Source organism: Zingiber officinale, chromosome 2A (assembly GCF_018446385.1).
Source record: "Zingiber officinale cultivar Zhangliang chromosome 2A, Zo_v1.1, whole genome shotgun sequence".
NCBI lineage: Eukaryota > Viridiplantae > Streptophyta > Magnoliopsida > Zingiberales > Zingiberaceae > Zingiber > Zingiber officinale.
The window spans coordinates 109,951,602-109,978,162 of record NC_055988.1 but is presented as its reverse complement, the minus strand read 5'-3'; the positions used below and the strand labels follow the sequence as shown (position 1 = coordinate 109,978,162).

General features: G+C 34.8%; 1 protein-coding gene across 1 annotated transcript; it reads right to left on the bottom strand.

Moving 5' to 3' along the window:
• Nucleotides 1–2,187: 2,187 nt before the first annotated feature.
• On the bottom strand, nucleotides 2,188–23,460 carry LOC122041916 (probable CoA ligase CCL12). Its single transcript, XM_042601796.1, has 14 exons — nucleotides 23,113–23,460; nucleotides 17,041–17,170; nucleotides 16,615–16,874; nucleotides 16,284–16,485; nucleotides 15,448–15,488; nucleotides 14,323–14,451; nucleotides 11,609–11,685; nucleotides 11,304–11,524; nucleotides 11,116–11,210; nucleotides 10,816–11,032; nucleotides 10,601–10,726; nucleotides 2,908–3,006; nucleotides 2,601–2,810; nucleotides 2,188–2,386 (listed from the first exon to the last, which is right to left on the bottom strand). Exons 1-14 carry the CDS (start codon nucleotides 23,391–23,393, stop codon nucleotides 2,273–2,275), a joined length of 2,202 nt encoding a protein of 733 aa, XP_042457730.1. The 5' UTR covers nucleotides 23,394–23,460; the 3' UTR covers nucleotides 2,188–2,272.
• Nucleotides 23,461–26,561: the final 3,101 nt, after the last annotated feature.

The window sequence follows — 26,561 nt, the reverse complement described above, 5'->3', positions numbered from 1 at the left end:
TAACTCATTCTTTCCCCTCCTAACTGCTGACTGTCACGCCCTTTTAACTTCTGACTGTCATGTTCCCTTGACTTTAGACTTTCCTTGACTGTCACATCCCCTTAACTTCTAACTGTCTGATCTTATCAAACCCCACTTTTATGTACCATATCATGAGTAATAAACTTCATCCTCAAGCTCAGTGAACTTGTGAGCACCAAACTTAGTTGGTCAATCCAACAAGATCGAGCGAGTCAATCAATTTAGCTAGACAAGCTAAACATGGTTGCCAAGTGGGCTTGTCAAGTGAGTGAGAAAAGCTAGTTAGGGTTGGACGGGCGCGAGCAAGCTAAGTACATCAAAGAGTCACTTGTTTCAGAAAAGTAAGATAGTTTAGACAGATGGATGGATCAACTAAGCTAGAAACAAGGGCTAAGTAGTTTTGGTTTGAGTTAGCAAGCTACTAGTCTTGTAGGCCTATCATACAAGCAAGTCGGGTAGTGTAAGTTGGATTAGACAAGCCAGTTAGGTCGGTTAGACTGATCGTGTTGGCAAGTTGATGTATCTGAATGGTCCAATTAGTTTGACAGGCCAAGCAAGCAAGATGAGCCCTCCGATCTATCAATTCATACAATCTAAGCAAATCAATCAATTTGTTTGAATTGATTAGTTTTAGTGGAGTCTAATTGTAGTGTATAATATGGGTGCAAATGAGCCGAGTTGCTCGTGAGCGGCTTGGTCAAAACTCGACTCGAGCTCGAATTTGATTGAACTCGAACCGAGCTCGAGCCGAGCTCGAGCTCATTTAACACTGACTCGAAGGCTCATCGAGCCTTGTCAAGTCAGGTTAATTTAATATTTTAATAATTAAAATTATTATTACTTTTAAAATAAAGAATAAGTTAAGGAGGAGTTTGTGATTAGAGCATGTCATTTAGTGTATTTGAGGTCTACGATTTGAATCCCTACTTGAATAGGTTTTTAATTTATTTTTCCAAGTCAGGCTCAAGCTCGGCTTGAGCTTGACTTGAGCTCGACTCAAGCTCGAGCTCAAACTCACAAGCTCAATCAAGCTCGAGCTCGAGCTCAAGTTGAGCCTATGTAGTTTTCTCGAGCTCGAGCTGGCATGAGCTCGAGCTCGGCTCGGCTCGATTATAGCCCTAGTGTTTAACAAGTTAATTAGATTAGGTAGGTATTGAGTGATTGATCATGAGATTTACTTTAGATGAATGGTTGCTTAATTTTGGTTGGTTCGGAGGCAGAATTTGTAGCTCATGGCTATTTTTTATATAAAAAAACTATTTGATGAATATTTTTAAAATTTTCTTTTCTATTTTTTTTATTTGGGCTCTTGATTATATGTGGTAAGGAAATATCATTTGTTAGGTCACAGAAGTTGAACACTAACCCAAGGGATGGAAGCATGGTCATTTAAGGTTAGACTACTAACCATAACAGATATTCTCCTTTGGAAGTATAGGTCGAAGTCGTAGAGGAATTCGTTATGACTTTCCTTTGCTAAATGAGGTGAAGATGGATATCGTGCTGGATTTTGATAATCCAAAAAGGTGTTAGATTTTATCATCCCATATCACTCCCCCATGAAATACATCTTTGTAGATTCTACTTGGCAATGAAGCATTTCTACTCTACAGGAGTCTTCGTAGAACCAACAAAGGGACAAAATCACAAATGAACACATTCAGAGATATCGAGTAACTTGTAATCCACACACACACATTAAGAGATATCGAGTCTTGACCACTAGCTTTTCATGTTGCTATGTATAATTCTTGCGTTTACTGCCCACCAGCTCGACTGAAGGACACAACCAGTTGATTGACAGGACACAAACCATGGTTGATCTGTTTAAATGAACCTCATGTTCCAACTATGAACTCTGACCCCTAAATTAAACAGGTCATGTTCACTCTTGTTGAGTTTGTTTTGAAGTGCCGAACGGGTGAATGATGTGAGCTAATCTCCAAGGGCCCCAAGAGAAAGCAAATGCCACAAACAAAACTTAGTGATGTAAGCATCTAGATTAGGAAACCTTGTACCCGTATCATTCTATAACTCCTGAAGAAGGTAAACTTTTATTGATTGTAGAACCACAGTGCAAAGAACAGATTTAGCGTACAAAAGAAGGTAAATTTTTATTGGCCTACAGGGTGATCACTGTGAATGTACCAGATGACCGTTGCAGGCTGATAACTCACTAGATTCGCATGAGATTGTACCTGATATGCGCCATTGCTTCAAACTGACTGATCCCCTTTCAAATTACATTATTTCACAGTTTGCCGAAAGTAAAATGCTCTTGTTGGAGCTGATCTCTTAGCACTCTTCTCAGCAATTTGTTGGACGGAGTCCGAGGAAACTCTGGAACAACTTTTACAAAGCTTACCTGTCCAGTTTGGAGGCAGAAACGGACTGTTAGAGCCTTAACTTGATGCAACATTTAATTGTACATTATTACCGATCAAATTTCATCGTTATCATAAAAAGTGAATAAGCTTAACATTACCATAGTCTTGTTCAGTTTTGTTTTTTTACCCTTGAGTAAGCCTAAACAACTAAAAGACAGTAATATAACATTTTATCTCTAGGAGATGGGATACCTTGAACAAAGGATTGAGGTGGTTCTGGATGGCTTTCTGGAATTTAGCTTTGAGAAAGTCTGGATGACAATTTGCCGACCCATTTCTAAGAACTGCCAACACAACCAGCTGTTCAGGTCCCCCAGTCCTGGATCGAACACTCACTGCTGCCGTCTCCATCACATTTTCATCAGCTTTGTTGCATATGCGTTCTATCTCCACTGAACTTGTCTAATCACAAGTGTTCAAACAAACATATTCATATGACTTGAAATATCTAGTGTAGGTGAAGGTGAAGTTTGTAGAATAAGTTGGGACATTGTGTTACCTTAATGCCCCCAAGATTCATGGTATCATCGGCTCTGCCAAGCACAACGTAATAATTACCCACAGTTCTTTGGATTATATCCCCATGTCGTCGAAGCGTCTAAATCCAAATGTTTTATTAGAGAGAAAAGGAATAATATAATCTAATTTGCATTCCTTTAATCAAGGTACAGGGAAATAATTAACTTTCAAGTTTCGACTAGGCACTTAATGCAGGGATGATGGTGAATCTAGATAAACTATTACAAGCATGGAAATTTTGCATGTAACTGTAAGCGTATAAGACAATGGAAGTAGTTACTCAACTACACAACCTAATAATGACAACACAAAAAATACACGGACTCGAATAATAAAGGCAATGTTTTCAATACCCATCAGCACCAGATACTAGTTTCCACCTTGGTGGAACATCAAGGGCAACGGGTCGGCTATAAGCTGACCCCATGATTTACCTCCCTTCACAAAACCTAGGAACGAACTGAGGGGCGTGTAGGGTGAGTGTAATTACCTTTGCTACAATGCTACAATCATGACAATATGAATTTATTAACAAGGTATCATCTAAAGATGAATGTTTTTATACTAGTCACGAACAAATGAAAAAAGAGGAGGCTAGAAGAGAAAAATAAGTGTAGGAGGAAGCAACAACAATTGCAGGTGAACAACAGAGGAAAGTAGAGAAGATGAAATATTGTCAAATAATAAATATTCTAGAAAGGATGTAAGAGATTGAAAAAAAATCAAAGTCAATCCTATTCTAGCTTATTGGTTCAAATCTACACCGATATATTAAGAAACCCAAACAAATTCTTAAAAAAAAATCCTATTATTACAAAATTACCAAACAACAGAGAAAACTAATGTGCAAATGATATCATAGACCGCAGTCTCAAAATACACCTACAAGGTTAGGCATGGCCTATTAGCTCATTTCTGCATTGTCAAGTTTAAAATCTCAACCCGTGCCGAGGTTTTGGTCTCAGACCGGAACATTACGATTTCGGTAACGCATCGTACTGTGCTGATATGGTTTCAGTATTTTTTTTATTTATATATAATAATTATTAGATAAATATATTTATAGTGTATAATTTAAAAATAAATTGTATATTGATTTTATATAAATTTTCAATTATTGGACAATGTAATATAGTTAGAAAAATAATTAAATATAGTTTTATTTAAAGAAAATTAATCTATCAATAACTTGAATTAAAATTGATACATCATAATATATTAATTAAAAATGATACATCATAATATATTATCTTACTAATACCAAAAAGAGTGACGTGAATCAAATGAAAGCATTGATTCTTGCAACATTTTGTTTAGGTAAATAATACAAATTTTAAATAGTAAAAAATTATCAATTAAACAGTAAAATAGTAAAAAATATATATATATAAAATAAAAAAATATCAGAATATAAATTTAATTTTTTTTATTTTTAAAGATTTTTTTAGAATTTTTAAATGAAATTTAAAATAATAAAAAAATTAGAATATAAATCAGAATTATTATATTTTTTTAGAATTTTTAAATAACATTTAAAATAAAAAAAATTAGAATATAAATCAAATTTATTATAATTTTTTAAAAAAATTTAAATGAAATTTAAAATATTAAAAAATATTTTTTCCAGAATATTAATTAAATAAAATTTATGAAAAAAAGTAATTTTAAATATATTTTTTATATTTTTTTATTGGGATAATTTAATTAGCATTTATAAAAGTCTGTTTAAAATATCACACATGAGAATTGTTTAAATTAATTAAATGAAAATTTTAATTTTCAATCGTCAAAATATCGCTGCGGGGCAACGGCGGATCGTAGTGGGGGGTCGTCCGACTATCTTCCGGCAGCGCCGGAGGTGTCCCGCAACGCCTTGCGAGCTGAAGGTGTCGCGGGATGCTTCCAACGCCTCCGGAAGCGTCCGACAACACCTTCGGCACCGCCAAAGGCATCCCGTGACTCCTCCGACGCCGCCGGAGGCGTCCCGCAACTCCTCCGGTGCCACCTGCAAAGCATTGAGATGGGGAGTCTTAAGGTGCCGATTTTGGTCGGGTGGCGGAACGGTAAAAACCATCTGTATTGCCCGACAAAGAATGACATTTCAGTCCATGGTTGCCATATTGGACCGAGCACGTCATGAGTAGTCACTGCTCGTGTCAGAGATTTCTTCATGGTGCTGATGGTTGGGATACAAGTGATGCTAAGATTGGAGTTCTTTGACTAAGTGCCCACATTTCCTCTACTTGTGGCTAACTCCATCAACATACTTGAAGAAAAGTTGTATGTGGTTCCAACGGAGCTTGCCACCAAGGTACAATCTAAGGCACTATCAACCATGCAATTCAAAGGGGAGCTAGAGACAGCTTGCCACTATCTGGGAGTTGAATGACAGAGAAGATCTTGTCAACTCTAAGGAGTCAATTCTAGAGGTCATACAAGTAGTACTTGAAGCAGCCAAGGATGTAATGCTACAAGAGCTTCCAAAGTAGCTTCCACCAAGGAGTTGGTAGATCACCAAATTAAACTGGAATCATGTACTTAAGCCACTTGCCATGGCACCTTCTCAATTAGCTAAGTTGTGGAAAGAACTCCAAGACCGGTTAGATTCAAGCTATATTCATCCCTTGAGAGCTCCCTTTGGTGCCTCAGTATTATTTCAGAAGGATGGATCTCTCCATATGTGCATTACTATTGAGCACTTAACAAGATCATTGTCAAGAACAAGTACCCCATCCCCCCTGAGAGCTGAACTTTTTGACAATTGGGGAATACTCAATACTTTTTCAAACTAAACTTGTAGTTAGGAGACTATTAAGTGCGAGTTGCAGGAGGGGATAACAACATGTGTAATAAAGTAAGCCTTTGAATTCCTGTTATGTCTTTTGGTTTAATAAATGCACCAACTACTTTTTGCACCCTTATTTAATAAACTCTTCCACCTGTATCTTGACCGCTTCATGGTAGTCTACTTGGATCACATTGTTCTGTGTAGCACAACTCTTGAAGATCGCGTGCAACACCTTAAGTAATTTTTTCAAGTGCTACGGGAGAATGAGTTGTATGTCAAGAAATCACGGTCAATCAAGTCAAGGTAAAGGTCATTCAAGATTAGGAGCCACCCACCAAGGACAAAGCTAAAATTATTCCTTGGGTTGGTAAACTATTATCGCCTTTCATTAATGTATTTTCTACTAGAGTCGCACCCTTAACCAATCTCCTAAAGAAGGATCACTTATGGTAATAGACAAAAAGGTGTCACCAAGCATTAAAGGAGTTGACAAAAGCTATCACAAAGGAACCAATGTCAGTATTGTCTGGTCATACTAAATCATTTGAGGTACACAGATGCCTCAAAATTCGATACTGATGGCCTATTGTGTTCCCATCAACTGAGAAAAATTATAAGGTAGACATTTAAATTTATATATATTTTTGTTTTAGGCTAGGATGTCTAGTTGAGGATGAAAATTGATAGTAGGGGCTGTGTAGGAATGGGGATTATATCAAGCTAGCAGGATCATGATTTTATTCATCAACTTTGAATTTTAGATAATTTTTAGAGTTTCATGTTACTATCATTATTAAATATTTAGCTTGAGTTTTCTAAATTATTTTCATATTGTATTTATAGATATAAGTTCAAGTGGAGCACGTTGATACACTCAGAGCTTTTGTTGTATATAGAGGTGTGGGTAAAATTGATCCTTTGACTTCTCTATATATTTTGTACATGAATAAATAGATAAAATGAATTACATATATGCTTCTACAACTGCTTTCGAAAAAAAGGAATAAAATAATAATTACAATAATGAAATGGATTTTAAAGCAAAGTAAGCTATTGGAGGTTAAATATATCAATATTTTTTTTATATTCATATGTGGATTTTATATGGGGCTAATATGGGAGGGGATTATTTAAAAAATTAAAAATGGATATTCTAAATAACTCTTCAATTGATACCTATCTTAAATCTGATTTGCTTTTTATGATTTCTTTTAAGTTAGATGTTGAGGCCTAATCCTTTAAGTTTATACCTCATATCCAAAGATCACATATCTATTAACACAACTCATTTTAAAAGTTGATTTAGGTTAGTTGCTTAGACTAACCAATAAGATGTGAATCTAGAGAAGAATAATTGTAGTGTAAAGACTTAAAGAGAAACAATAATACATTTAAATGGAGAAAAGAAATACTAAAAATGAAAATTGTAAGTCTATACTTATACCAAAGTAGCTAACCGCCAATGAAAGGACGTGGTAGCGAGGGATCGCTTGTGGTCAATATTTATATATGCAAAGGCACTATATTGTTGTATATCAAGGTGAGGATTTCAGCTCATACATTCAATCTGTGTCAGATGTATTACACTTTAAGAACATTAACGCCACCAGTTCATTCATTAGTGGATTTATTGGTGATTGACTTATCATACCATAGATTTATAATTAGTGACTAAATGATGATGAGTAAAATTATAATAACTTGTGATAAAAAAAAAAAGAAAGAAAGATGATAATTCAAAGAGATAATAGTGATTCTAAATATTGATAAATAATGAAAATAATAGTTGATTTTAATTATATATAGTTAGAGAGAGAGAGAGAGGGGTTTGTATGTTGTGCACCTTGCTTGCGCGACGCACTCGAGATGCCTGAATGGCTCCCAGGCTCTCCGCCTCACTTAATCGTGTAACAGTGTCGTGCATGGTCAGCCCACAGCATAACAAATTTCTCTCTCTCTCTCTCTCTCTCTCTCTCTCTCTCTCCCTCTATATATATATATATATATATATATATAATTAATATGCTCCCTAACCACTCAGTTGCGGATGTGCAGCGCAAACAGATGATCGAGCTCTCTCTCACACACAATATATATATATATATATATATATTGGGCATGTTTGATTTTTTTAACCTCTTAATCAAGATTAAATTCAAATTAATCTTTTGTGCTTACCTAGTTAACAAATTTATGCTCACTTTTGAGAGTAAAGTTGGTTTCTATTGATTTCAGGTTGTCTTATTTTGTTGTATTTTTTGTCAATTGTTTATTATATTTATAAAAAAATGAATATATAAAGTTTTTAAAATTTCTAATTTACCCGAGTTAGTAAATGTTGCAAAGCTCTCAATTCCCTTCTATACTATTGCCATCAAATGACATACTTCCTGGTAAGTGGGAATTACACCTCTAGAGCGTGATATGTAGAGTTCAAGGAAGGTTACATGATAGTGGTAAAACCCTTACCCTAACAATTAAGCCCTTGAAAAAAGTGTACAAGGGGTTGGAAGAAGATATAAAGACCTTCCTAGTCATCAAACGTGTGGGTAAGATATCTTATCAAGTCTAAGTTCCACTAATGATCAAGATTTATCCTACTTCCATCAAGCCTTATAACAAGAAGGATACCCAAGCAAAAACGAAATCCAATCGTGCATCAACAACTGTTGTCACCTCCTTTGATAAAGATGTGGAGTCCAGTATTGCTAAAAAGATTTATTCGAAGGAGAGAAATTCCAAACTACATCTAATGCTTGATAAAGTAGAAGAATCTACCACACATTAAGGCAAGTTAGGAATTTAGAGGATGCCTTGTGGCAATTCACTAAGCACATCAAGCATTAGAAGGAAGAGATGGAACCAAAGACATTCCAAGCTTATGTTGGGGAGAATGTTAAAACCCACCAAATTTTAAGTGCAAGAAAAGTTCTTGATCCACCCTTGCTCACTCTTCTAGTTAGGCTTGATCATGGGTCAGGTTCAAACCGGACTCTGCTCAAAATTGGGTCAACAAGCCAGTTATGCGTTAGACCCTAAGTGAACCGCTGGTTCACTAGTATTTATTAAAAAACCCTTAAATTTTTAAATTGTTTTAGATTTTTTCAATGAGAGATTAACGGTATTCATAATAATTTAATGATATTAATGGTATTGTTCAATATAAACTAACTTATTTTCTTTAAATTTTTCATTGTGGGACTATTCTTCCTTTTAATTGACACCAATTTTTCAATCTATTTGCCATGAATTTTATAATGTGTGACTATTCTACATTTAACTCATTAAATTTATTAATCTCATTTAACTCTCTTAATAGGTTATCCATTAGTCTTATTTTATCTTTTTATCTATTAAACATTGAGTTTATAGAGACTGTTTGACTGTTCAAAAATAAAATTATATATTTATAATGGATGACTATCATCGAACATATAAAATTAATTAAAAGATATGACTTAATGTGATATATATGTCGCATCACACTAACATATAATAATGTTAATGTTAGATAAAAAAACGTATCACAAAAAAGGAGATAGTTTAGGGTTTAGTATAATATTCTTCCTGATCTACTTTGGCTCTCGGCATTTTAGAAGCTTAAGAGTAACTTGATGATTGAACAAAAGTTATAAAAAGAATAAAAGGAATGCAACTTTCAAAGGACGAAAAGACGAAGTAGAAGATTTTGATACCGAAAGAGCTAACAAACTATGTGGCTTTAATTCTCTTATACACTAAGTGGATAGATAGGCAACTTAAATAAGTTCACGCCTTTATTTAATTTTACAATTTTCCACATTTATAAATTTTTAAATATTTGTTTAAAAAATAAAATATAAATAATAATCTTGAACCGTTGTGAACCGTGACCTAAATCGTAACCACCTTTGAAGGTTAAGGTTACAGGTCAAGATTTTTTGAACCGTCGAACCGGCGATTCCTAACTATCGAACCGACTGTCGAACCAACGATTCCAATTGTCGAACCGTCGGTTATGAACCGTGGTCGAGTCTACTTCCTAAGTATCTTGGCTCATGGTCTTTCTTCTAGGTTCTTCCTTTAGATCATTATCGATATTTCTCTAGAATCTTCTCATTGTGAAAATATCCAGACATTATATAGGATCTTTCTAGACCCATAATGTATACCATTGGATCAAATTTATCCCTTCCCCTAACTTGTAAATTATCCTCGAGAACATTCTCAAGAATATTAAGCTCTCTTTATTTCCTAATCTCTCAAGCCCTCTTAATCTCTCTTAGCTTTTGTGAGGGTCACTAGTGAGTTAGGCGTGTTTTTCGTTGAATCAAATTTCATAGTTTGAAAAAGATTATTAATTAATCATCATCAAGTCATGCAACTATATGAATCTTATCCCTTTATTATTTTTTATTGTTTTAATCTTAAAATGCATAAACTAATGTTTAGTATTTGATTAAATAAAAAAGTAATTAGCAAAATTTATCCATCATTACATGGGTTAAAAGTTAGTATGTGCATATATAGACTTCTATGTATTGGTAACTGGTTAAAATAGGTCAAAATAGTAAAATCAATTGATAGATACAAGCATTTTTAAGATTACGAATTTGCTTGAGAGTAGTCCCACTGATTTTTTACAATATCAATCATAGAAACTAGTTCTAGAAGTTACTGCATGATACCAATTAAGTATTTGCTTAGTGTTGGTAAATGCTGAATACTGATTTTGAGGAATTCCATAGTGTTTAGGTTAGGAACCAGATGATCTTAGTCTGAAGCACTTGTAAGATCTTCATCAAGAACTAGTGGTCATTTATACAACTTGAATATATACCTAAGAATAAGATAAGAACTTCTACTTTAGTTAGAAAATTTGGCTGAGAATTAGATCTGTCCATACCGACATTTTGTATGTTGGCATTCCATCAAAGTAAACCTTCTTGTGATCAGCATTGAGCAACCTATTAGTTGCACCCATATATACCGGAAACAAGCCTACTTCTCCAACACAAGGTTGATCATCTGGCTGTAATGTTGGGCACAAAATATCAAATCTTTAAGATCTTAAATGCTATTATTGTCCCATATTCATCTCTATAGAAAAAACCAACTTACATAAGGAATTCCTCGTTCGTCAATAATGACTAATCCTGTTGAAATTGATGGACTGCTAAATGCAGCAAAAGCTTGTGGCTGCAACAAGCTGCCCTGTATATAAGAAGATGCAAGTTCAGTTCCACCGCAACATTCAATAATTGGTTTGTAGAAGTTGCACGAAGAGAGCCATAGGTCATCATCGATATCAGATGCTTCACCAGTAGAAGCAAATACCCTGCCAGCATTAATTCATAGAAATTGTATCAGTTATTCATCACTTGAGATTATAGTGAACAAGCACTAACATTAAATAAGCACCTGATATTGGACCAGTCAAGACGTTCCATGCATTTGCTGCTCTTCCAATATTTCACTAGGCTGGGAACTGTTCCTAACATTGTCACAGATGCATCCTAGGAAATATGTTCACTGATCAACCATGGCTCATGGATAAATTAGTGTATTTATTTAAAAAATGGAAGCTTTGAATTTGTAGCAGGAATTACCTGCACAAACTTTCCAAAACCACGTCCAAGAGGAGATCCATGGTAGAGAGCCATAGTAGCTCCATTTAAGAAACATGAATAAAGTAAAATTGGTCCCATTACCCACCCCAAATTTGTCGGCCAGCAACAAATATCTCCCGGCCGAATATCTATATGGGCCCATGAATCAGCTGCACATCTTATTGGAGATATCTGAGTCCAAGGAATAGCTTTAGGTTCTCCTGTGTGAACATATTAAATTAAACAATCAGCTACCAAGTGAAAAGCTATTGAAGATTAATCTAGAATCAAAACAACAGTAGTACCGGTTGTCCCTGAAGAAAATAATATATTGGTTACTCTATCTCCTGATTGATACACGGGAAGATAGTCACATTGAATGCTGGTAGAAAGTTAAAATTGTCAAATACAAATTGAGTGCTTGTAATTATATATACGTTCGAAGAAGCATTCTTCAGTATATTGGTTATCAGTAATTTGCTTGTATTTAAATTATGAGCTTCCACAGTTCTATCTCATATGCATTAGCAGACGGAGAAACTCTTTGACTCAACAGATGATCAACAGATGATCAACCTTGTGAGTTTCTCCATTGTGTCAAATAGCTTCCCATTCATCAAGAACATATTTTCAAAGACTGCACTAGCAGATAGCACTAACACCAGAGGTATGAGTAGTCATGATTGGAGTACTTGGTTTATCCAGATAAGAAAGAGAAGAAAAATTATCATTCAGTGAAAGCAGATCCAACAGATAGTGCATTCACAAACTATAGAAATATTAGCAGAGCAATGGGAAAAAACACAAAGGATTAGAGCAATGGTAACAAAAACAATGGAGTATCAATATCTTCAGCACCCAAAACTTGATTAAAAATATTATGCTATCACTAAAATGTTTGAGTAATTGAAGACAAAAATCAAAGGAAACCTTGAGCTGATAGAAACCTAGACTGTTTCTGATGTGTCTGAATTAAATTAGATAGTCAACAAAGGGATCATTAAGCTTCATTCATTAACCTTACAAGATACACATTTTGTAGCATATACAAAATTTCGTGCACACATGATTTTAATGATCATTTAGTATTGGTTGGCAATATCAGAACATATCATTTCAATCATACTAACACAATGTCAGCATCAATAAATGTCATTGTGCTGCCTATTCCAACATAATTTTAGTGGTACCAATCAAAATATGATTTGTCTCAACCAAGGTTCAAAATGTCGACTCGTGCCGAAATTTTGGTATTTAAATGGAATGATACTGTTTTGCCATTCTGTTAATGTTCCTATAGTGTCAATGGTGAATTAGAGGAGGAAGGACATATATATAGCACAAAGCTCCCACCAATGCGGGGTCCCGGGAAAGGGTCTGACCACATTAGATCTATTGTACGTAGTTTTATCCTGTATTGCAAGAGGTTGTTTCTACAACTCGAACCTGAAGCCTTCAAGTCATACGGCAGCAACTTTACTGTTATGCCAAGGCTCCACTTCTTATATGAACAGAAGCTACAAAAATTTAATATTATTATTTTAATTTAACTTGACTTATATTGTCGCACCTTTAGGGGTGTCAATTATCAACACAGCATAATATTCACATAATTGACATAATGTCACATGAGATTAATCTATTTGAACAATATATTTTGACAGCGTCATTTAGCATAGTATGAAATTTCAAACCATATTCTCGACCAATATGGTCTACAACTATTTGACACAAGAAGGAAAAAATAAAATATATAATAAGATAGGAGAGAAGACATGAACCACCAATTGGAGCACCAATAGAAATAAAAAGGAGTGATGCTAGAGTCGAAGAAATTGAGATGATCCATATCTTGTACCTTCATGTTTTCTAGTTCCAATTATGCTAGCCCAAGTCTATCTCTTAATAGAGAATCGAGATATATTTTTGAATATGTAAAAAAGCAAGTTTACATACTCGATGTTATAGAAATATTATTTAATTTGGTATTAAAAAATTATGTATTTAATCAGACTAGCATGAACCTATGTCCCCATCCAATAAATAACATTTACGTTGATATCAATATGGTATATATGAATAATCACTATAAAGATACTAGTTATATTTTTGTAATTTTCTACTCTGAAGTCTTAATTTAATTGGCATTGTAATTACTATAAATTTATATTTGGAGGTAAACAAGCTAAGTGGGAAAAGAATATAGATAATCAATTCATTTAAGATGAAATTGGCATACATTGAAGCGAGTCAAGTATCAACATAACATGGCATTGAGGCCAAGAATTTGGGTGTCGATCCATGCAGCCCGAAATGGGCAATTTTTACCATTTCGGAATGGAACCGACATTGTTACCCTTTTGGCACCGGTAGAGCCGCGAGGCAAAAACGGCCTTGAGGCATGAGCCTGAGTTTTTTTTTTCTTTTTTTTTAAAAAAAAAAAATCTTTCTAGTTTAGGTTCTTTTATTTTATTTTATCATTTTAGGATATTTATAGGGTTTAGAGATTAACATTTAAGGCCATTAATTTTTTTCCTCTTTCATTTTTTTAAAATTTTTTTAATTAATTCCTTTCCCTTTGGTAATTTCTTTCTCTCCTTCGTTAGTTTCTTTTCCTACTTCATCCGTTTGCAAATTAAACAACAAAGACCATGGATTGTTACATAGACTAACGGAAAAAATTTCTTTAAGGATAAAAGTGGAGATGAATTATTAGAAAAAGCATGTATAGCAATCAAATACTAATAAAAATATTTTTAATTAATATATTTTATATTTACAAAAGCACTGAAACCGTATGGGTACAATACGGTACCAGAACTGTATCATTCCGATTATAAATCAAAACTCTGATACAGCTCGAAATTTTAAACCTTGATTAAGACTATAGTTTTGTTCAGAGACCAAAGCTCAGTATGGAATGATACTTTAATCCTTCATGTACATTAAATTTCAAAATAAGTGATTGTATATATTAAGTCATTCAACGACACAAATATATAGAATTTTAATGGAATACCTTGGAAATGAAGCAGCAGATAGAAGAAAATCTTTCCATGGCATATCATGATCTCTTAGTTGAACTCCCACATCATCGCCAAGTGCAGGAACAACAATAGCAATACAAGGTGTACTCTTTGCAACACGACTGAATAAAACAAGAGAAAATAATAAATTCAATACCCATAACTTTACAATGTGGTCAACAAGTTTTCGTAAGGCTAGTAAAGAAAACAAATGTAGCAAAGTTTCTATAAATTATATTACAATATTAAAGCCTATAAATTCATGCATTTATCTAAATCATCTTCTTTATTTTATTTTAGATTTTTTAACCCATCAGACTTGTCAAATAAGAACACTTTATTCAAATAATGGGTAGCAAATATTTTTGCCATTACTCTTTATTATAGATGTACTTAGGCAAAGAATATTTAAGAGGGACACATATAGGTGGATAAGTACAAAAAATTTGATTAACTACAAGAATTTTCCATTCAATCATTTTTCTAGGATTTTTTTGGTAGAAAAAAATATGACGAAGATGAGGCAGATGAATCACATAAAAATAAAATTTTTACAGCTGCAAGTAGCTACTTCAATACAATGAATCATTATGACGTCTGCACTAAAAAGTTAACAAAAATATAAAGAGAATATAGCCATCAAGTACTTAGGAGAAACAAATGAAACGAGACCAGACATGTTAAACAATTTGATACTGAGCAGGTGTTCCCATCTTTGGTATCATTGTCATCAACTATACAACACCATATCATAAATATGTACTTAAGCATCATGTAACATTCAACTTAGTCAAAATTACTCCAACCGTGGTTTAAATCTTGAGCCGTACCGAAGTTTTGGTCCCGGACTGAAACGATACGATTTCAGTACCGTATCGTATCGTCTCATGTCGATATAATTTCAATATTTTTAAAATATAAAACATATTAACAAAAAATAAAAAATTTAATATAAATATTTGAATATAAAAAAATATTTTTTAATATATATATATACCTATGGTCTGAAACATGTAGAACAATTAATTGATATTGTAAAAGGATTGCAAAGCTGAGGTTATCACATGTGCATCTTGGCAAATGCTTAATTAACAATTGAATAAACTCATGAATCTCACCTGTAAAGTGGAATCTTTCTTTCTCCTCGAAGAATGAAGTCCTGAAATTGGCAAACTAATTACAAACGTAAAACTGCAACCAACAAAGCTACATTATTTACTTCCATTTATCGTCAAAACTATCTTTGCTATGATGTGGGGAACAAATTTAAACCTTAAAGGCCAACACATGTTGCTTAAAGGAACGATACTCTCTTTTGGCTCTTATAAACATGGTTGATTTTACGTAAAGAAAGATTCATTCTGAACAGTTAACATTTGAGAAGTTTCTGCAATAGTAGAATCAGCATATCATTCCTTTTGTCAAATTTTTTTCAAGTCTTTGACACTCCACCAAAATTTACTTATATAAAGCATGACATGACAATCTACTATTGACTGATACCAACTATATCAGATGGTAACTTTGATGGGCATGGTTAGTGTCAAGTGCTAATGGGAACTTGTGATGTTAATCTCCAATAAGGGCTCTGTAAAATGACTTATATTTGGAAAAGTAAGATCATGATTGCAAATTCATGCAATTCAGTGTAGTGAAACAAAATGCAGATGTCATTATGAAGTATCTTGACTTCATAGAATAGCAATGTTCTCTCGCCTACTGATCATTGAATTTCACATGAATTAAGATATGTAAATATCATGCAAGTGAGGATATGCATTTGTAGAATACACGATAATGAATATCTCTAAATGAAGACACTACCCTAAATGTATTACATAGCAGAAAATCTTGTCACAAAGACCTGGCCACAAAATTTAGAATAGAAAATAGAAGGTTTCTTAAGAACCATAATATTTCCTTCCTTTTGATGTATATCCAAGGATGATCTCACCTGAGTAAATATTCCTCTGGCTTTTGCCACCTCCATTCGTTTTGCAATTTCATTTGATGTGAAACTGTCAGCTATAGATACAACAATACATCCAGCAAGGATAATTGCTAGGTATATGATTACTGCAGTGCATGTCATTGGCATATCTATGGCAATTGCATCTCCCTTCATAAATATTTTCTCCAAAGCACTTGCAACTGACCTGACAATTTGAATAATGTATATTTATGATTTATTACTATCATCAGTTATGATGACAAAAAACGCTATCCACATTGTAGATTTTTGATAATTTTTTCAATAATAGGTTATTTGTGGCAATATATCATACATGACTTGATTGCGAAGGTCCTTCAGTGACAAATAGTTTATTGGGAAATCATCAAAACCTTCATTCCTCCAGAGAATAGCTGCACTTTCATCTGTCTTTTTCTGGAAATCTACTGGTTGAATACAACATTCAGCAATATTTAGTACTGCACCTGGAAACCACGTCCCACTAGCATTGGAATTGTCTGAAGTATCCAAAATAGATGTTGGGGCGCTTTGGAATACCACTGAAAGCTCCTTAATCATAATTGACCAGTACACCTAAGCAAACATGAAAACTAAGTCATATAGGACATAATCAAAAACCTGTTAAAGGTTCTATGAATGTATACTGCAAACCACAGTGGTATTCCACTTTTACTACATTCAGTATGATGATAGCATAGTACTACTGCCAGATTCTAAAATTTCTATAAAGACAAATGACCTCAGGATGGAGCGCTGAGAACTTTTGGAAGAGGGCAAAGCTTGTAAGCGGGTCATGATACGATGAACCTAAAATTTTTGGACCATGATGTTCCATCAGTTTTCCAAGATTTGTGTACTTGGATTGTGACCTGCGAATAACAATCGTAAAAGACCTTGTGATAGGATCTGCATGTTAAATTACACAATGATATTTCTAATATGAAATCTTCAAAAGGTTATTTTACACATTAGGAGTAAACTTCGTTTCCTATATATTCAGTAAAATCAGGACTTCAGATTTACTCAGATACTTATGTAAAAATCAGGAGAAAAGGAGAAGCATAAAAATAGTAAAGACTAAAATTCTGCCAAAACTATCTATTAGAAAACCTTCTAAGATTTACATTATCCTGAAAAGTTCACTAATATATCAAGGATTCTCATGAAAATTTCACAATGCAGCACTTTTGCACCATTAAAAGTTCGAACAACTCATTTCACTAATTTCACTAGAAGAGATCTTAGCCCCTTTTATAGACCGAGAATAAGAATAGGATTGATTCTTTGTAAAAATATGACTTAGCTAACCAAAAAAAAATTCTAACAAATCTTTTTCTAAAAAAAACAATGTGTCAAAAATTCTCTTTCTAAATATATAACAAACTATAGAATTTCAAACAAATTTACCAACTTGATCATTTAAAATAAAATTTGAAGCCTTAACTGTGTTATTCTCCAAAACGGAAGAGGCCTCGAATTCAAGTGAGTTATCAACATCATTTTTAGGTTGTTGTTTCCAAGTATAAGTCATGATAAATTTAATGTTAGGACTGGTAGGATGATGGCCAATTAGCTAGAAGGCTAGAAGAGAATGAATAACACTGGACCTGCAAATATGCCTCTTTGCTCTTATGAAAGTTTTAGCAAGGTCAATCAAACTGATTATACAAGTCAATGCTATCAAAGCAATTTACGTGGATTGAAACACTCGTTACTCCATGGCCTATGACTCTTCGGTGAATTGCTCTTGAATCCCTATTATCAGATCATTCCCAAGAGGAAATACAAGTCAGAAGTAGTACAACTACAAATCTAGGGCTATCAAATGGCACAAGAAAGCTAAAAGAATATTAGAATTTAGCTCAGCTTCACCAACCTTGAAGGGCTCTTCTTGGTCCTCTATTTATAGCCTAGAAGTTGTCTTCAGCAAACCAGTCAATCAACTCCATTCTCAACTAATTGTTTTCGCGAACACCTCATCTTCAGTATGCCAAGTTGACTCCGCTATGCATCAATCAACTTCTTGGCCAGCTAATGACTATTTCAGTCAAGTCACCTTGACTTGAGTCAACTAAACCATTTTATTGTATAAGCAATCTAACGACTTCAACTTTCCTTTGTCTAATAAACATTCAACTGCCCAGCTGACTCAACTCGTCTAGTTGATTACCCAGTCAAGCTTTGAATAGAAATATTTTGTTCGTAACTCGAAACACCTTCAATCGACTGGATTGCCGACTTTGACTAATCTAATGGTCGTGTCATCACCAAAGTCAAGTACTACCATGAACCTAAAATATAAATCGCTTGACTCTCACAAGTCACTTAAAAGTTTACCTTTGTAGCTTGACTCTCATTGACAAAGTCATCTCCCATCAAATCTTAAGTCTCCTGAATGCACTAAGCCATAGGCTTGTTTCAAATGTCATCCTTCACTCTTTACCTACATAGTTTGCCTCCTTCCAACTATCGTCAATGTTGCCACCTTGATGCTCCTTATTATGCGGTGCTTCAAATGCCTTATTCCATTCTTCTCTAATCTCCGTAGACCTCAAGCCCTTGAGACAACTAACTTAGTCTCACTAGGTCAATAGCCATGAGCTTTTTTAATCCTATTCAATGTTTCTCATCTTGCAATTCATCGAATACCTCAAACATCCTTCTCCATCTCCAATAAACCTTCAAGCCATTGTGCATACCAACTTGGCCTTGTCAAGTTATCATCCACAACTCTAATTAGTTGGGTCACAAGCTCTCTAAGTTATGTGTGCATCCTATCAAGTTTCCACACAATTTAACACACAAATAAATACACAGGTAAACCTATCTTAAATCCTTTACCCAATACATTAAGGCGCCAAAGTTGAACATACATGACTACTAAAGGTCCAATTGCACCAACATGTATATGCTTTCATAAAACTTCTAATAGGATTTCTTAGGATAATGAATGCACGGGTATACATTATAATGATTATTGAAGAGTGGTAAATCAACATATTTTTATAATAATTATTACTTAGGAACAATGCCAACATCTAGTTGAGGAGCTGAATAAATGGCTGTGATACAAAATTTAAATCAATCATTAGTAATATGTGTGTATCAAGATCAAGGAGATAAAAATACATGCATAATATAAATAAGACAATAAAGAGTGTATCACTAATATAAGTAATATAACGTGGTTCGAAATAGCAATTTCCAACCCCACAACCTTGTCAATCTAGCATAAAAATTCTTAAAACAAAAAATCACTAAATGTTACATGACATGAGGCAATGGAGTAAACCTATATAAGTTCTGAGGATAAGACCTCAAGCCACAAGTAACAAATGTATATCAAGTAGATTTAAGTATAATAAAACTCATCAAATATAAATGATAAATAAACCACAATGAAATTATCAATTATATCTCCTCCTAACATAAGAATCGACACAAGAATAAAACTAAATTTACCAAATAAGAGCTTTTATCAAAAACAAAGTCTAGATCACATAATTTTGACCTTTGCAAATAAGCTTTTCTACATTGTTATTTTCGAATAGGGAGTGAGTGTTCTCTTGTAGAGAGTGAATTTCCAAAGTTCCAAAGAGTATATAGAAAAATGGTAAAAAATCTAACCTCAAAATTCAAATTTTAGTTGCCTAAAATTGTCCAATTTTAGTTGTCTGACCAAAGTTTGATAGACCAAAAATCCATAAGCTTTAATGTGTCCCCCGAGCTTCTTGAACAAATAGAGAATCAAGGCCAATTGAGCTAAAAAGGAACTACCACTTCACAACTATTAGCAACACCACAAGACTTGATTGATAGTTCCATCTCCCCACTCGACAAAGTCGAGTTATTCTTAGTGGAGAGAATAATATAGTGAAGGAAATAAATCGGTGTCGAAAAGGAAACAATTGAAGGAAACAAATTGAAGACTAATTCCATATTGGTGCATACAACAACCTCCAAAATATTCGAGATTGGCATGGCCATAGGAAATTTTAAATTTGATTTTTGTCAATTAGTAATTCAGAATTAAATCAAAATTTTCATTTTGGTAATATGCATGCAATAATTATAATCTCAATTAAGTCTAACATATTTTTCTTATTTAGAATATTTATTTCCATGATTGCCATCAAATTGAGTTTATAAAAGAATTCTAGAGTCTCTAAGTTTTCCCTCTTAAATTAATACAATATCCAATTTGTCTTCTTTGTGTGAGAGTTATTCTTATGGGTGAGGTTCATGCCCTATAAGTGAAGTTCATTCCTCGAATGTGTTGTGTCAATAGATCTTGATGCTTATCCAATAAGCTGAGATCAAGATGCAAACTAATTCAAAGATGAGAAAAGGCCTCAATATTGCAAGAGGTAGATGGGGACATTAGTCCGCTAGAGAACATTGTGAAAGAAAGGGTGCTGCTGTTGGTGCAATTATGCCCTAGGCATGTGATATGCTTTTGATATTTGGGAAAAATTTAAGTTAAGGGAAATAATTGTTGAGTTCACATGTGTGTCAAGTGTGCAGATGCAGGAAAGTCTGACATGTGTTGCAAGTGCAACAATGAAAGCCCAAGTAGGTCAAAGAGGATTGTTTACTTGCATGTAGAAAGTCACAATAGGCCAGGAAGATTGTATGCTAGGCAATGAAATCCCAGCAAGTTAGGAAGAAACAATGCTAGGCAAAAAGACAAACTCTCGAAGGAATGGAGCCTCTTGGCATGAAAGTAAACTCTGAAAGAAAGATTTTAATTGTAAATGCACACTAGAAACAAATGGGAATAAATTTAGAAACAAGCTTAACCTTAGTTCGGTAGGTAGTTGACTAATGAGTCAATTGATGCTTAATTAGTCAACTAAATACTTATAGTTGTCGATTGATGATCAACAGTAAGAATTCAAGTGATCATGTTAAACTAATAAGTTCAGATGACGACGATCAAGATACCTACACCTAAGAACTAAGCAGTGAATTGATGGTCATTATCAATCAACTGATATGATCATTAGCTAAACAATTCAAGTAACCAGTTGACAGATGGCATGGAGTAGTCAACTAATTATAAACAAATAGGTTGATTCATAGACAGACTTGAAAATAAAGGTTGAGGCTATATACTGGAGCTCAAAGAGGCTCGAGAAGACGAGCGAGAGATTGTACAATTAGATTCTTGTGCTCAAGTGCTCAAATTTCTTGTTCTTTGCAAGTGCTCTCTCATTGTAATCTTCTTATATTCAATTCTTTTCTTTATAAGAAGATATTGTAAGAGCCTAAGAGGTTTCCCCACCTACGATTGTTGGCTAAGAAGTAGAAAATTAGTGGTGTATTAGAGGAGTGATCTAGCTAAAAGAACATATGTTGTAGAGTAGGAGCCAAGAACTGCCAAACCACTGTAAACACTTGTGTCTTGAGTTTGGATTTGTATTTTTTTGTCCTTTTCTAATACTTTGCATATCATTGTTGCATGACTAATCTTGTAGAAACAAAAAACAAGTGCAAACGAAGGCTATTCACCACTCTAGTATCTCCAACGATCTAACAAAAAAAAAAAAAATGTGGAACCGCCACATCAGCGGCCCCCCTAGAGCCGGTCCCACGGATATGGAGGGAAGTAAATGCAGGTACACAGGTGGAAAGTGCATAGCGGAGACGTTAAATCTCCAACGATCTAACAGCTACCACAACAAGTAGATCGAGGCAAGTGGTTGATTAAAGGTGGCTCGTTTAGCAAAATGTGAGAGATGGTGGAGAGATTTTCTTTGGTTGAGCAAAGGGGAGATTTTTGTCTTCTTATCTGTTTTAATCTCATGGAAGAAATAAGCAACAGTAAAAGCCAAGTCTCCATTTAGTGAGGCAGCAACGTCCTGCTTGATGGTTGCAAGCTAGTATAAGTGATTAATGGTTCTTCTATTGGAAATGATGCAATGGTGTGAATATTGGTCAAGGTAGGATCAATCACAAAGTGAAAAGGTTGTGGAGATGAAGACATTGGGACTAGCAACTGGAGAAAAAAAATTTGTAGCACAAAGCATTTGAGATCTTTCCTTCATTTAGAGGGATTATGCAGCAAGTGGGAGGAATTCGAGATAACGAACAAAAGGATACCAAAGTAGCTATTGGCTCTAATACCAATTTATTCAGTAGAAAAATTCACATTAAAAAAATCAAAATAACTCGGCTCACAAAAACCAAAAAAAAAATATTAATAACTCAATACAGAGGATTCTACAACTTTCAGAGATTAGCACTGAGTTCTAGGTTCCTTATAAAAATACAACTTCGCTATCTTAATAAAACTCTTTTAACTTTTTTTTTAAAGATCCAAGTAGTATCTAAAATTCTTTCTCACAAAAAGAAACCCAGGAATAAGTGCGCTTGAGAATCATATAGTCCTTGATCTATTGCATTCCAGTAGCACATTGAAGTACACAAATATACATACTAGCAAGTTCAGCTGCCTAAACTGATACATACTAATTTGCTACCACCCTATTGCCTTTGAAAATTTACAGATAACACATTCATGGGCATGGGCCATTCCATTTAGTAGTCCCAGCAAGCATCAGACTGATCAAATTGTAACGACTCACGTTTCATACAATATAAAAGGTTGAACTTTAATAACTCAATGTTGATTTAGATCAGCAACAAACCAAAAAGTCTATACAATATTTGCAATCTCTTATTTATTCTGAATGTTGTAGCTAAACAAATGGAGTTTACAAAGAATGTGAGGGCGATTCCCAGATGACTATTCTTTAATTGACACAGAGCGACAGGCAAGAGAGGTACTACTACGTAGAGAGTGACTTACAAGGAGGGGAACCAGTAGGGAGGCGGGCCCCGGAGGGCCCTGTCCCAGGTGGAGTAGACGGAGTAGTAGACGAGCTGGTGGAGAGGATGGGGGTGATCGGGCCTCAGTAGACCGGTGTCCACCACGGCCCTCCACGCCTCCGACTCCGCCCCCAGGCGGGGCTCCTTCCCAACCGCCCCACGAAGCCGCGAATGGAAGCGCCGCGCCTCCTCGGGCGGTAGCCCGGCCGCCACAATGTCCTCGACGCCGATCTCCCATACGCTACCCTTGACCGTCGCCATCGCGGTTGCGACTCTCGGTCAGTGAAACCCCTCGCCCAATGGAGGATCAAGGAGGCAGCACCTTATCATATTTATAGCAGTACGGTTAGTTGGTGATTAGTTCGACCCTGCACAGCAGTCATGGGAGTGGGTGGGGCCACTCAAGGGGTCGGTGGGATCCACCCCATGAGTCCCAGGCATTGCCTCGACAGACTGGATCGAATTAACCGGTAGTTGGCTTATGTGGTTGGAAGAAGGGAAGGACAGATAGCGAAGGATATTGGTGCGATGGGTAGATAGAGAGAGAGAAAAGGGTAGACGAATCCAAGTAACTTGGACTGAGTAGCACTAGTATTTTGGAGTCTTCTCATTTAATATTATATTGTTACGATGTCAACCTCTAACTAATTAAATACTCCATAAACACTCCCTTCTCATTCAATCATGCTTAGTAGATGGGTGCCTAGGGTTATGGTACAATGATCAATGATAGATGCAAGCTCGGTTTAAGGCCTAGACCATTAAAACTTATGCTTAGGGCCTAAATTTTTTGGACCAAGGCATTTTTTGGACCAGGTCATTAATATTAATCAATTATAGCCTCATAAATGTTATCTAATTCATTAATTGTACCTTACCAATTAATTTATTATCATCCTATTTATACCTTATGCTTATCATTATTTTCTCATTAATTGTCTTCCATAATTTTATATTAAATTCTATAATTCATTTCTTAATTAGCATATTTATTATTATTATTATTATTTTACAATTAGCCAACACTAATTCTAATTAATTATATGTCTTATAAAATCTAATAAACTCTTTCCTTCTTAATATCTCTAAAAAAATCCTAGTTATACTCTCGTCATTGTTTAGTGTCCTTTTCTTTTCTCATGATTCCATACGTTTTCTTCTCTATTGCTACTCTTAAAGAACGTTCTTCTCTTCTCTTGTCAATAATATTTCTTCCTCACTCTTTTCTGTTTCTTTCTCAATAATAACATTAATTAGAGATTTTTTTATCCATTCAATCCAGTCTTATTTACGTTTAACAATATCTATAAAAAATAAATAATTTATCAATTTTATTAATGGAAAAAATTATTAACAAAATATCATCTAGAAAATTAAGTTTTATTTAAAAATTTATTTTGTAAAATTAATATTTTAATTTTTTAAAAAAATATTTTTTTTTCTTTTGTTAAACCCGTCATTGTCGATCCAAATCCAAATGAAAAGGAATGAGTTAAAATTTAAAAATATATTAAAGGATTTTTTTTTATGCCTAAACCTCAAGGAATCTTAAGATGACTCTGGATAAATGATAGGAGAGTTGGGCGGACTTCTTTGATAACAAAGATTTAAATTCCAGTCCAACATTTCACATATGGCACATTGCATATAGAGAATTTAAACAATTTATGAAGGTTGTCGTCAGAATCCATTTGCACTTCCGAGTGTTCAATAAAAATTTTTCGTAAGATTAGATCAATCATCTTTAAGATTAATCAGATTTTACAAATTAGATATCTGAATTTTAAAAAAAAAAAACCCCTCGAGCAGAGTGGCAACAAGAGAGTTTAGTGGATTTACAAAATATCATGGCTTGAATTCAATTAGGTAAGGACAGACTTTGTAGTAAATTTTTAGTTGTGGAGATCAGCTATTAGATGAATTGGCACGATGGCTTTCAAATTTACCCGACGGTTAAAAGAGAAAGAGGATGACCTTCAAAATTGGTATAAGGATCTATATACTTCGATTAAAAAAAGCTGAATAGATGGGAAGAAGCCTTCTCTAAGTGCGCAGGTTTTTAACATACAAACAACGAAAAATCAGTGAGAGAAGGGAGGTCATTTTAATTTTTTTTATAATTTAAATATCTAAATTTCACTTTGATACGGTGATGATGAAGGGCTCCACCCCGCTGTTATGATAGAGGTCAATGGAGGTCAAAATTAAGACAGTAAATAGACGGATGGTCTTAGCCAGTCGGATAGGACATATCCAGACTGGGGGTTAAACATAGACCCACCGTCTCTGACACAGAGTAATCAGACTGATGCTCAAGGGACATGTAGAAGCTGAGCCGAGCGGCTCTCCCGCTAGGCACAGCGGTGGACGACACAGACCAAGGACTTTTAGCCGAGCGGCTATTCCGCTTGGCGTGACAGCGGGCTTCCGGCCGAGCGGTCATCCCGCTCGGCCCAGCAAATGGGTGACACTTCACTTGAATGACACTTGGACCAAGCGGTTATCTCGCTCAGTATGGTAGGGATACCAGTCTTGGTCGAGCGGCCATTTCGCTCGATCAAACAATAGATACAGTAGGATGTCCTTCGACATCCTTTTGGGAGCTAGTGCCGCTGATAGGCGGCATGGCCAGACAGAGGATCGTACAACGGAAGTTTCCACTGTCAGTTCAGAGATATGTGTTGGTGCAAGGTGCACCAGAATCAAACTTGAGTTTTGATGTTGTCAAAGGTTCAAGTTAAGTCTTGTTATGATCTGATGATTTGACTAAGTGTGCAGGCTATTTACTCAATCAGGAAAGCTCTAGTCACAGCCAGATAGTAAAGTCCAAACAGGTCTGGAGGACCCGACGTTTGGCAAGTATGTTGAGGTAAATAACTGGAGGAGCGACAGTGAGGTCGGGTTCCTGAAGGGAACAACCTAAGGTCACTGATCCAACTGAATAAACTGGAAAAGTTTCCAAGTTAAGATCAAGACAATCTTAACTGTTATACTCATACATATTACTATTCATGTATTATAACTGTGCTAACTTTGTTTTATAGAAATATTATTGTTATATCGAACTAACTTTGTGTTGCAGAATTATATGACCCCTTGAACTTCAAATGGTCATAACTTTTGACTCAAAACTCAGAATCAGGGTCTGTCAGCGGCCACGCGACCAGCACTCAAAAACCTTCATTTAACCAAGGGTTTGGTCGACTGAATATGAGGTTCAGTTGACCGAAACAGGTATTTTATCAGTCAATTGAAAAAAGGTTCGGTCGACCGAACAGGCAAATTTGGCAAAATAGATCAGGCTCACAAACATGATATCACAGCATGATCGATCGACCGAAAATGATGTTTGGTCAACTGAACAATAAAAGCATTAATGGAGCATTAAGTGTGAATCTCGGCGAGAAGGGAAGTTCAACATTCGGTCGA

Bases quoted from the DNA above. Each gene is read 5' to 3' on its own strand.
- LOC122041916 (XM_042601796.1), bottom strand. From the start codon at position 23,393: ATGGCGACGGTCAAGGGTAGCGTATGGGAGATCGGCGTCGAGGACATT. The intron at 11,686-14,322 runs GTATTCCATTAA...ACTTTCTACCAG, and splicing joins TCTGCTGCTTCATTTCCAAG to CATTCAATGTGACTATCTTC. The intron at 2,811-2,907 runs GTAACACAATGT...ACTTGTGATTAG, and splicing joins TGAATCTTGGGGGCATTAAG to ACAAGTTCAGTGGAGATAGA.